The sequence below is a fragment of the Fusarium odoratissimum genome, assembly GCF_000260195.1.
Source record: "Fusarium odoratissimum NRRL 54006 unplaced genomic scaffold supercont1.55, whole genome shotgun sequence".
Classification (NCBI taxonomy): Eukaryota; Fungi; Ascomycota; class Sordariomycetes; order Hypocreales; family Nectriaceae; genus Fusarium; species Fusarium odoratissimum.
The window spans coordinates 88,419-100,850 of record NW_022158735.1 but is presented as its reverse complement, the minus strand read 5'-3'; the positions used below and the strand labels follow the sequence as shown (position 1 = coordinate 100,850).

The window sequence follows — 12,432 nt, the reverse complement described above, 5'->3', positions numbered from 1 at the left end:
ATATTAGGCTTAATTAATATAAAGAAGTTTTATTAATAGCTAGTAAGCTAGAATCTATAAAAGTGCAAATAAATATGATCTATATACTAGAAGTGATCTAAGAGGATCACTAGTATAGTTAGATCACGGTGATCCTAGATCACGGTAGCTCCTGGAGCATCGTAATCCTGTTTATGAGGTGATCCAGCTCTGATTGGTCTATAACCATTAAGGGGCTAATGCCTTGCATAGGCTTTTTGTAGGGGTACACGTGACGTAACCGCTAGGGTCGTAATAGGTAGTAATTAAGATATTTAGAAAAAAATATAATAATTAATTTTAATTAATTAGATAACATATTTAATAAGTAAGTGTAATAAACAAGTAAGTATAATACTATATTATATAACCAGAAATAGCCTACCCTATAGTATTTAATTACCTTAAATAAAATAGCTAAGAGCCTAATAAAGGTTTTTTTAAAGACAGTATAAAATAGACTATATAATATAATTTTTTTAGATTTTTAAAAAATCTCCTTTATATAATAAAGCTTAATTATATAATATAAATAAGCTTTTTTTATACTAATTATAAATAAATTAGTTAGAATTATTTAATAATTAATATAGCTTTATTTTATAGTTAAATAAGTAATTTTTAAATTATAACTATTTTAGGCTTAATTTAAGCTTTTTATAGGCTTTTAAAATCTGGATTTTAAGGTATAAGTTAAGCTGTTATACTTACTTATCTATTACACTTACTTATCAACCACATTAGTTAGTAGTATTTTTAGATTAATTTAAAGTTTAAAGGCTGGAATTTTTATTATACTTACTTATCTATTATACTTACTTATTAACTATATTAAGCTAATATTACCTTATAAATTAATACTAAGAATATAACCTCCTAGGTAATTAGGTTATTATAATAAGTAAAAATAAATAAATAAATAACTAACTAGGCCTTAATTAGCTAAAGTATTTTAATTAAGTTATAATTATTTAATTAATTAATACCTATTATCTCTTAATCTTTAATAGTTATAAAAACTATTACTTTATTAATTTTAAGAAATACTATAAGGAGAATAAAATTATTATATTTTAGATACTAGCTTATACTTCTTATTTACTTTAGCCTCTTAATATTAAGTACTTTAGGCTACTTAAAAATATATATAATTAATAAATAAAGTATTTAATAAGATATTTTATAACTTATATTTTAAAAATTAAGTTCTTTTTTATATTTTATATTACTTAGAAAGCTACTTTTACTAAAAGTAATATATAAGGGGGTTTTAGAGGTATTAGATTTACTCCTTTTAACTTAGAAAATATAATCTTAAAGCTTAATATATAGCTATAAATCCTAATGCCTACTAAGGAGGATATAAAACTATTAACCCCTTAGGCTTTAAAGACCTTAAATATAATATAAGAGATAAAATCCTAGTCTAAATATCTTATTAAGCAAATTTAGTAATATTATAATAGCTCTCTAAAGTTAATTCTTAAAGCTTTTTAATCTCTTTTAAAGAGAACTAAGGTAATTATATATAAGGTTGCCTTATTAATAGCTAAGAATAAAGAACTTTAATAAGTAAATAAGATACTAAGCTAATACTAAAGGTAAAAAAGAATTAAATTATAGAAAGAAGAGGTAATAATAATATAGAAAGTATTATAAGTAATTAATTAAATAGATATTAATATAACGTGGTTGATAAGTAAATGCAATAGATAAGTAAGCGTAATAATCTTATTTCTACCTTAAATCCAGTTTTTAAAGAATTCTTTAAAAATTCAAATTAAATCTAAAATACCTATAATTTTAATAGCTTATATATAAGTCTTAAAATAAGTTAAATTATTTTTCTTAGAATTTTAAAAAAATTCTATATAGCTCTAAACTTTAAAGTCTATTTACACTATAAAATATACTATATTTTAAGGTTTTCTATATAAACTAAAATACTTAAAAATCTTTTAAAAATACTTTTTAATAAAGTTAACTATACTATTTTAGGAAAACCTTTTATTTAATTTTTAGCTAATTTATTTAAGCTTTAAAATGCTATAGGGTAAGCTATTATTAGCTGCACAGTATGCTGGCTCACTCGCTTATCTGGCTCACTTGCTTATTAACCATGTTATAGGTAGTTATAAAATTATTAAGAAGTAGTAGTTAAGGAAGCTTAGTATAACTAGGTATTTAGTGCTATAGTATATATAGGAAGGATAGGTATAATGTAAGGACCTATTAGGTAGTTCTTAAGTTATCTAAGAATAAGTTTAATAATTAATTTATAGCCTTTATAACCTATAGGTTAAGTAGGGAGGTATAACCTATAAGTTATAGAGGAAAATAGCTTACTTGCTTATCTGGCTTACTTGCTTATTAACCATGTTATACCTATTTAATAATATATAATATAAAGCCAAAGGCCTTAAAGTAAAATAATAAAATAAGGTATTTATTTTTAATATAATATAATATAAGGTATTATAAACTAAGCTAAAAAAAACATAATAACCTTAATATTAAGTCTTAGCAGATCTTATAGCTGCTATCTTAAACCTTAAGATATAACTAAGTAAGTGGCCTTAATCTATAAGTATAAAAAAGATATTTCCCCTATCCTTAGCAGGCCGAATGCCCTCTTTATTATTACCCTCTTAAGGCAATTACTACTAAGGCTCTAACCCTAAAAAACTATATTAAAATAAGCTAAGAACTCTTATTTCTATTATAAGATATACTGCTATATAATTATTATTAATAATAGTTAACCTAGCTATAGTTATTTAGTCTTAGTAATTAATGGCTATATAAGTAATCCTCTAATGAATCTTAATAATATTAATATTAAATATATCCTAAGTTTATATTCCTTCCTTTGCTGTTATAAAATTATAAGCAAATACCTGCCGCATATTAATAAGTTGCGGCCAATATAGCAAGTCAATCTTGCAATCTTCGGTTACTAAGTATAGCTCCTCGGTGCCGAGGACGACACATCCCTTGTCGAATACATCGCAGGCCAGATGGAGGCGTTGGAAGACCTAGCCGATTGCCCAGAACGAGGTCATGGCGTATCGAGGCAGCAGCAGGCCTTCATCAACGACATCGCATTGGGCGGATATTATATTTATAAATATATTATTTTATAAATATATTACTAGCTAATAAGTAAAGATATAAGTAAATATAAAACCATAAAGGATAAAAATATTACTTATAAACTAAAAATATAAGCTTTAATTAGCATCTCTTATAGTAATGTTTTTTTTTAAAAAGCTTGGTATAATAATTAGCCAGTTAAACTCGATTACAAAGCCAAACTAACACTCCAGGGCCGGCAAATCACTAGCTTTTTATCATCAGATCATAAAGCCAGCCTTGTTTACAGGGCGCTCAAAGACCTATGTTAACTTTTTACCATGGATTAGCCAGCCACTGATATTCTGTCTGACAGTTATGCCTAAAAGAGGGGTAAGGCATTATTATAATACTTCTTCTATGTTAGGCTCTGGCTTTTTCTTCGTATTCTTATTCTAAGGAACTGGTACAATTAAATAAACCACAATAAACATGTCGACCAGCAGCATGTTCAGCCCGGTGGTGTCAGCTGGCCATCGGTTCCTAGATTCTCTGGAGGATAACAATAGGTCTATCGCTACTCTCTGCACGTCAGCTGACACTTTCATTCACCATGTTAAAGAGCTCGACGCAGTACAAAACGCTCAGTCTGGTGTCAAAAAGAGCATTTTCAACAGCATTTCCACCTTCAGTGAGAACGTTGAGCCCTATGTCAAGGTCATAGATACTTTTGTGTCGTCCAAGCCGGAAGTAGCTGCCTTGATATGGGGTGCAGCCAGACTAGTGTTGCAGGTACCAACAGCTTTCCGACCTTGGTCCTTGTATTTATGGACTAATTGCTCGCTTTTAGCTCGCAAGCAATTACTTAAACTTTTTCCGGAAGCTAACTGGCATGATGGAGAAAACCTCGTCGCAACTTGCGAATTACAAACAACTTCTCGAATTGCTTGAGGAAAATGACATCGAGCCGACTCCAGGGCTTCAGTGCGCAGTAGTTACAACCTACGAAGGCATACTAGACTTTTTCCAGAAGATAGTTGATGTTTTTTACAAGAAGACAGGGAGTAAGTTGGAACAGTCTAAGGCGGCAAAGACATCTAGTATCTCTCAAGCTAATTGTCCTTTAGAGGCAAAGTCGCAGCCGATCGTGGTCGGAAACATTCTTTTGAAGCCGCTGGATTCCACATTCAGCACCCTCCAAGAAAAGTTGTCGGATTGCGATACCCTCGTAGACAAGGAGTTGCAGCTTTATCAGCTCAGACTTATTCTGCAGCGCCGACAGGAGGACGTTAACGAACTGAAAGCGAATAACGATCGATCTTCTGACGCACTTCGTCAGCTCATTGCAGCCATTGATGCTCTCGTGAAATCAGTGAAGGTGGAGAAGAAGGGGGAAGAAAGGCATATCGGTATGAGTGATCCATGAGTATCATACGTACTAGTTCTAATTATCATGCTTGCAGATGCCGTTAGAAATGACATCCGGCAATGGATTAACCCTCCAGAGTTCATGAGGAGATACGAGTCCATAATCGATGAGATAGAAGAAACCACTACTGAATGGCTATTTCAGAAGGATCAGTACAAGAAATGGGAGTCTTTCGAGGGAGGCGATAAAGAAATTTCACATAGCAAGGTTCTGTGGATTCATGGTTAGTTGAAAGGGAACAGTTTATGAAAACTTGCTTACCAGATACTAGGTAAACCAGGGAGTGGCAAATCATTCCTGTCCGCTTCGGCCATCGATCTGCTAAAGGCTTCAGCTCGCAGCAACAAACACACAGTCGTTCTTTTCTTCCATTTTAATGCAGACGATCCTACGTCTAATACTATCACTGCAGCCTACAGGTCAATCCTCGCACAGCTGTTTCAAAAATACTCTGATTCGCGCTCCATGATTGATCGTTTCTCATTTTCTCTGGCTGACTCACATGGACAAAAGACTGCATCTATGTTCGAGGTAGTCGACTTGCTGGATCTATGTCTTCGAAATTTTGAGGGAAGGTGCTTCATTATCCTTGATGGCATAGATGAGTGCAGTGATAACGGCCGTTCGTTATCGGCACTGTTGACTACGATCTCTCATTGCCCATTTGCCAAGTTACTCCTTTTCAGTCGACCAACCGTCGCCTTTCTCAATGAATGGGTACCACCGCATGAGCGGTTTCCGATAGGAGACGAAAACAGCAGCGACATCCAACAGTATCTAAAGCGGAGGATCGAATCATTCGTCGAGCGAGACTACCTCCCTGCTTCAGTGCAGAAGGAACGCTTGCTCCACCATCTCACACTAGGCGCCGACGGTATGTTCCTATGGGCTCATCTCATGATCAAGTACTTGGACACCGATGCTATGTATCAAGAAAGCCGAATTTCGGCTATTTTTGATATCACCATGCCCGATGACCTGGACAGGATGTATTTCCGAATTCTACAAAGAATCCAACTCTCAAACTCGATAGAGCGCGAGTGGGCCGCCAAAGTCTTCTCATGCCTTACGTATGCATTTACTCCTGGCCCTTTCCGACCTGAAGAGCTACGACTGTTCCTTAGTCCAAACGCGAAGAAGCACTTACCACTAGCTCGCTTTGTGCAGACGACGGTGAGAGTCTGTGGGGCACTAGTGGAGCTGGGTTCCGACGGGCAAATCCGATTTATTCACATTTCTGTCAAGGAATACTTTATATCACAAGCAGCAGGTTTCGGGCATCCTCCTCACCGCGCTCATGCGATGTGCGCTGCGGTTTACCTAGAGTACATGGTTACGCACTTACCCTCCGAGCCTTTGCCAGCAGGTTTGCATAACCATTTAACGCTTCTTGATACATTTCCGCTACTCAAAGTTGCGGTAGGGAATTGGATGCATCATTGTGTTAATGCACTTCTTGCAATGAAGAACGATCCTTCGGATAGAAAAGACGAAGGCTCCACCAATATCGATAACATCGGAGAGCTAGTGGATATACTGATACCTAGACTTCACCAGTTTCTTGACAACCAATCCTGCTTCCTCTCCTGGATCGAAATGTCATACCGTCTTTCAGTATCCGTCATCAAGTCTTGTCTCGTCTGGAAAGCTAGCTTGAAAGAGCTTTCTTCAAATCTCACCAACCATTCGTGCGGTGTCTATTCAGACAGCGTGTCTCGGACATTGACCGATTTGATCGATCTTGTGTCGCGCGCAGAAGATATTGAAACGGAGTGGAATTCGCAACTCCTACAAGATCCGGCTATTGTATGGAGAGAGGTTGAAGCCTTCCACAGACATGCTGAGCATTCGCCCGCGGCTCCAGTCATGAAAGTGACTAGTCTCTGCGCAGAGAAGCCAGAAACTCTTGAGGCTGAAAATGGAAGTCTAAAGACCATATCCAGAATTCGAAACGATGGAAAAGCTATAATTGTACTCTCGATTTGGCCTTCCAGGTACGTAAGTAAGGTCTTGGGGAGACTATCACTAACGAGATTAACATTTCAGGGCTTTTGAAGATGCTGCCTTTCGTTCTGCCGCGGAGCTGAGTGGTAAGAACTTGTGGAACGCATGTTCAGGCTGGGTTGCGAAGCTTGAGGCTTGGACGACTGAGGAACAGCCTACTCGTGCTCTCAGTCTAGTTATCAAAATTAATGCCCAAGAGGTCTTGATCCAATGTAAACAGTCTGCTTGGGAAGACCGCAATAAGTCCCCCGCGTCACCATGGAGTTTGCAGTTTCCCCTCGCTATCTCTTCGAGCGGACGGTACTTTTGCATTCTTCGGACGGTTTACAAAATATCCCAGCCGGAAAGTCAGCATTGCCAACCAAAGCTGCGAAAGTTCAAGCTGAACCTGAACCTGGATGGACGCGATGATTGGGACCCTTATCGACATGTCGAACACAATCTGCTGGAACCCCGGTTCTTGTACTTCCCAAGTTTTACTGCCAGTGACGACCTCTTCGTCCTTTACTCAAAGGTTGGCACTCCGCTAGTATTCGCACTCTTCCAAACCAGACTTGAAGATAAATTCCAGCTGACGTTGAAGTCTTCTGATATGAGTGAGATCGTCTTAAAACCGGATGATTTTCACAGCATCATGATATGTGATAACCCGGTCCTTCCATTAGTAGGATTTATTGCTGGTCCGGGAGCTTATTTATGGGACTGGACGCGTGCGGGTAGGTTGTTCCTATAATACCAACTACTGATAGCTGTCGGACTGATAGGGGAATTTCCACAGAACAGCCAAGAATTCTTTGCTGCTACAGTTCGGATGTGGATGAACCAGTAAAAATAGCCTTTTCTAGCTGCGGAAAGTTCTTTATCCTCCGCCTGCAGGCAAATCCCAAGCCAATGACCGTGGATGCAGAGCAGGTCCTTGGCATCAAGCGTATGCCAGAATTGCAACAGAGGAGTAACCCGGTGACAAGCGAATCGTTCAACATCATGACACGAAAAGCATATGGCTCCTTTCTACAGCGAAGCAAACAGTACGGGGTGATTGACAGTACAGATGCGAGTATGGTCATCAAGGACGGAGTTCCCGCCACTGATGCCTTACATGTCGTCTCGTCACAAAACCAGATTGTTGTGCGCAATATACAAGAAGATCAAGAGGCCGATGGAGAAACTGTCAATGAGGTACAATTGACAAGGCTGCCTGAGAGTGTCGCCAACAGCTCTTCGGCACCAAATGCTACGGTAATCGTTCCAGATGGTGCCGACAGGATGGTAAAGATTGCCGTCACAGATGAGCCGAGTCTTTATAGCCGTCTATCACTGGGGAGGAATCAGCTCCTTATGCTTATCCAGCGCGAAAAGACCTCGCTTCAATTTCAGACCACGAAGATAAGCTTACCGGTTATAAATTCAGTACAGAACGTGGCAATCCAGCCACAAGAATCGCCGTCTCTATTGGATTCAACAGTCCACCCCTTCGTGGTTGTGCCATGGCAGGTAGATGAGCAGCTTGGCATGCACGTGCCATGACAATAGGTACCCTCAGCTTCAAGACAGTATCCATGGCGATGAGCGTTGGCTGTAAGAAGTCCAACTTGATAGTGAGAAGTAGGTCAAAGACATATTTAGCAACGCAGAAGGGCTTGATGGATCGTGGAGATGAACTTGAGGGGGGATACTTTTTTTTTTTTTTTTTTTTTTAGCATGGCGCATCACGTCTTATGATAGTAAAAAAAGCTAGTATTAGACCTTGAAATTTTAGAGCCTTACATTAAAAGGAAAGATAAGAGGTATCAGCCCAGGGTTAAGTAGATTATTCCGGTCTAAAACTGCTTTCGTCTAAGCTGCGGATTAGTGATGGCATTTCGGCGTAGGAAAGCGCTTAATAGCCTATTAATTATCACCATAGGGCTGGTAAGTGATAAGCTAGGAGGAGTATCCTGGCCCAATTGGTACGTTCCCTTAAGTTAAATGACACGATGTCTACCGCCTTTTGCATTAAGTTGCCTATTGCCAAGTCAGTTTAAGACATATTACTAAACTTTTTACGGGAAACCAGGTGAAAGAAGAGACAACTCTCGGTCAGCAGGGAAACAAGCCTAGGCAAGCCACCGGCGCAGATACGCGGCTACATGGGCTAAAAGTTGGCTCATCATTGGCTATTTGACGTGTTAGAAGACAAACTGGAAAGACCCTGGTCTAACAATATCTTGATTAGATAAGACATGAATCAGGCTGCGAAATCTCTTTTCTCTTGCTGTTGTGCAGTACCTGTCAATTTTGTCAGTTCCCCTCAATTTCATTTTTCCCCTTTACTTCTCCGTACCATGGAACGCGTGCAGACGCCCCGTTGTATTGACACCCTTGAAAACGCCGTTTCTTTCTTGTATTGATCGGGATAGGTTTGTTTTGATCTTAACTAGCTGCCCCAGAGACCCACCACACGTAAACTAGTCCTGAAGGGCGCCAATATGGGAGACTCTCTCGCTCAGAGACATTCCGCTGCTCTGCAAATCATTGAGGATTTGAGATCGTTGCTCCATGACGTAGAGCCACCAGGAGATATCTCGCGTGCTCAGGCGGATTACGATGCTGCAGAAGAGCGACACAGCCGTGAACAGAGTCCAGAGAGAAAAAGGGCTCTGTGTAGGGAACTGGTCCGGTATGGGGATCATCTAGAAGAGGTCCAAGAGCAACATAAGGCAGCCCAGGCAAAGCGCAAGGAACAGCTGGACCTCTTTGACTCCAGGTTATCCAAAGAAGGCTATCAGAAGCTAGCTACTCCGGCTTCCCTTGATACTGGCACTGATACCAATCCCGGCCTCGAGAACGATCAAGCAACCCACCAGACCTCTGAAACGCTGGGAAATCTTGTCCAAACTCCAGACCTCGACTGTATTCAACTTTCAGGCCTCTCCAACGATCGAGCAACCCATGAGACTACCGAATCGCCGGGCAACCTTCCCCAAACCACCGTTATTCCAGAAACGATCGAGCCCAGATCGACCCCCTCGCGTACACACAGCGCAACTCCGCCAAGGGGCTTCTCGACCGACGTCGATCAGCAAGTGGGAATTGAACCGACTGGCCAAAAAGCTCGGTCAAATAAGAGACGTGACAATACCTCCGTATCTCGCCCTACGAAGCGCCAGCGACAGAGCGTCTCAAGTGACACCGTTACAGAAAAAACAATTCCCTTTGGCGAGGTATATCAAGGTGGTAAAGCTCGATGGAAATACAGAATTGTCAAGGTCGATGAGCTTTACTATGTTTTTGGATGTAAGAAGCATGATAAGCACTTCTGCAAGGAGAACCCCCTTCAAGCTGCCATGAGCCATCTTAAAGGCAAAGGACACCCCAACAAGAGGTCGACCATCACCCAGGCATTTAGATCGCTTGGGACCCAAGTTTTGGAGTGCAATGACGATGATCTCAAGCTGAATAACAAGGCTGCAGATTGTTACCTAGCAGAGCAGGAGGAGAAAAAGGAGCGTCGCAAGGCTTCTACCAAGAACTTTGCACATGCTCCCCAGACTGGTGAAATATATATGGCTTGGTTTGGTGACGACGATAAGGGCCATTGCCTCCACGCATTTTTGGTCATCCCGTTCTTTCCGCGGCCTGGCGATGGTATGGACATACAATCTGTTACGGAGTCAGACCTCAGGGTCGATATTCCCGCTTGCTACAAGCTCAATGAGACCACTGGTGGGTATGACTGGGCTGAGGGCTACGAGCAACATGGAAAACATGCGAATTACAGGGAATACCCAATTATGTGCTTAGCTGGGGAAATCCCGCACAAGGTCGATTGGCTCCCAGTGTGTCACTTTCGAAAGCTTAATCTTGAAGACGAGGACCTTGATGACAAGGACGTTATCAAGGCGTATATCAGCAAAACCACGGCAGGCAAGTGTCGTTGATTGAAGTATTTTTTATTTTACTAATTAAACTGAATACAGGCCTTGGAAACGAGGTTGAAGATGAATCTGAAGATCTATACGGAGACAGCATTGCTGGCGACAACGATGCACCAACCTCTAGCAGGCATAGGCAGACTCCCATCGGCAGGACATATGAGAACGTCAATATAGATCAAAATACCCAACCCAGGACAACAGCAGAGAACCAAGAGAGCAGGCCGCTTCGGCTGAACATCCCGACGCGAGAGGTTAAGCCTGAACACGGAACTCAAGATAATATAGGACGCGGAGATGAGGCTACAAGTCCGGTGGACCAACCTACATGTATACGCCAGATGTCTATTCAGCGAAGATGGCCATTGGCACGCAAGAATGCTCCTAACATGGCCACTTTAAGTGACAGCGAGTGACGCCAAAGAACGGGTTCATGTTCTAGCATGGATCCACCAACAACGACCGCATCATCGAAGCCAACTGAAGGAAATGAGATCTTAGATTCTCTCAAGACAGTCTGCGGCCAAGTATTAAGGGAGATAGGCTTCTAGGATATGTCTCACAGCCAGAGCGGCGGATTTGAGGAGGCTGGCTAAAAGTAGGCGATCCCTGTGACGTGGAAGGAATGGTGCATCTGATGATGTGAACGGATGACAAAGAGTTACTATCTTTTGCTCTTTTCTTTTTAGTGTTCTTCTCGACGTGGTGCGCCACGCCTCTTCATGTGGTCAAAGGTCAATTCGTTGGTCTTCCTGTGCGGCCCTTTGTCTTTGGCGTGGGAGTTTTCCATTGGATGGGAGGGGTGTATAGATGAGCCCACGGATAAATATATTATTCTCACGGTCTTAAGAATAAATGCCTAAAGTTTAAGCTGTGAGTTGGTGCTGACCTTTTGGTGTGTAAAAGTGTTTGACCTGTTGATTGTCACCGGAGGGCTGATGAGCTAGGAGCCGGGCATGCATCTCGATCCAATCGGCACATTCCCTTAGATCAAGGCTCAGGCTGTTCATCCCTTTGCGCCGATTGCCAAGCCAGTCTGAGAGAAACCAGGTGAGCGAAGAGACAACTAAGGAAATAAGTCTAGACTACCATACCATGCAAGCCACTGTCGGACACTCTGTTGCAGGGATCAAAAGTCGGGTTGTTATTGACTGTTTGGCTTGTTGGACGACCAACAGGAAAGACCCTAGTCTAACATATCTTGATTGGATGAGACGAAATCCGGCTGTGAAATCTCTGAAAAAGGCAACCGTGTTTGCCCAGAATCTTCTTTCTTTTTATCCTATCTGTGAGCTATGCTGCCCGAAAAAGCTGGTCCTTTGACGCTATCTATTGGAAATACCTAGATGAAAGATTCTTCGACAAGAGAGCAGAAGGCACTCCTACAGAAGAGTTATGGAAGGCCAGAGTACAGCTGCTGACTGAAGATGAGCAAGAAGCGATGGAGGTACTGGTAAAGACAAAAGTGGAAGAGTCCAAGGAGGGTATTCTGATAAACTGGGAGGCTGAAAAAGCAAGACAGCACCTATCTTCCTTTTTAGTTACATAATGCAATATCTTTATTTCCAGTGTATCAGTTATTCGCACAAACATACTGCCCTCGGTAGTCAAATCATATAGAATCTACGCAATTGCTTGGTGCTGACCGTTACTATTTCTTATAGAGGATGTCTATGTTTATGCCGCGACCTGGACTCACTACGGTTCATACCACTAAACAACTTGCGACGGGGCTATGGAGCATTGTCTGCATCTTTTCTCTAATAAAGAGTTAGGAATATTTGAGCTACATATAATATATCTCAGGAAGCATAAGCAAGCTACCTGTGCCTATAGCTCGGTTGCCAGTTGTTGAGGAAATACGGTGCCTTGATTATCACTGCTGCCCGATGGTGATGGTACGGACACGGCGCGTTGAAGAAAGTCACATGGAAGCCATTGCATATTGGATGTGTTTGCCAGTGTGGGGCTTGCTGGGTTCGCTGCCAAAATATT

At 40.7% G+C, this 12,432-nt stretch overlaps 2 protein-coding genes across 2 annotated transcripts; both read left to right on the top strand.

Annotated features, from left to right (window-relative positions):
* Positions 1-3,555: 3,555 nt before the first annotated feature.
* Positions 3,556-8,050, top strand: FOIG_15621 (uncharacterized protein; the record flags this gene model as incomplete). Its single annotated transcript, XM_031217004.1, has 7 exons — positions 3,556-3,882; positions 3,941-4,154; positions 4,218-4,499; positions 4,554-4,742; positions 4,791-6,513; positions 6,566-7,239; positions 7,302-8,050. Exons 1-7 carry the CDS (start codon positions 3,583-3,585, stop codon positions 8,048-8,050), a joined length of 4,131 nt encoding a protein of 1,376 aa, XP_031053308.1. The 5' UTR covers positions 3,556-3,582.
* A 750-nt stretch (positions 8,051-8,800) lies between these two features.
* Positions 8,801-11,314, top strand: FOIG_15620 (uncharacterized protein). Its single transcript, XM_031217003.1, has 2 exons — positions 8,801-10,429; positions 10,483-11,314. The coding sequence occupies exons 1-2, from the start codon at positions 8,992-8,994 to the stop codon at positions 10,851-10,853; spliced, it is 1,809 nt and encodes a 602-aa protein (XP_031053307.1). The 5' UTR covers positions 8,801-8,991; the 3' UTR covers positions 10,854-11,314.
* The last annotated feature ends 1,118 nt before the right edge of the window (positions 11,315-12,432 follow it).

What these genes read in the sequence shown, in the direction of transcription:
- FOIG_15620 (XM_031217003.1), top strand. Translation starts at nt 8,992, where the DNA reads ATGGGAGACTCTCTCGCTCAGAGACATTCCGCTGCTCTGCAAATCATT. An exon ending in TATCAGCAAAACCACGGCAG is followed by an intron (nt 10,430 to 10,482) that starts GCAAGTGTCGTT and finishes AACTGAATACAG; the next exon opens with GCCTTGGAAACGAGGTTGAA.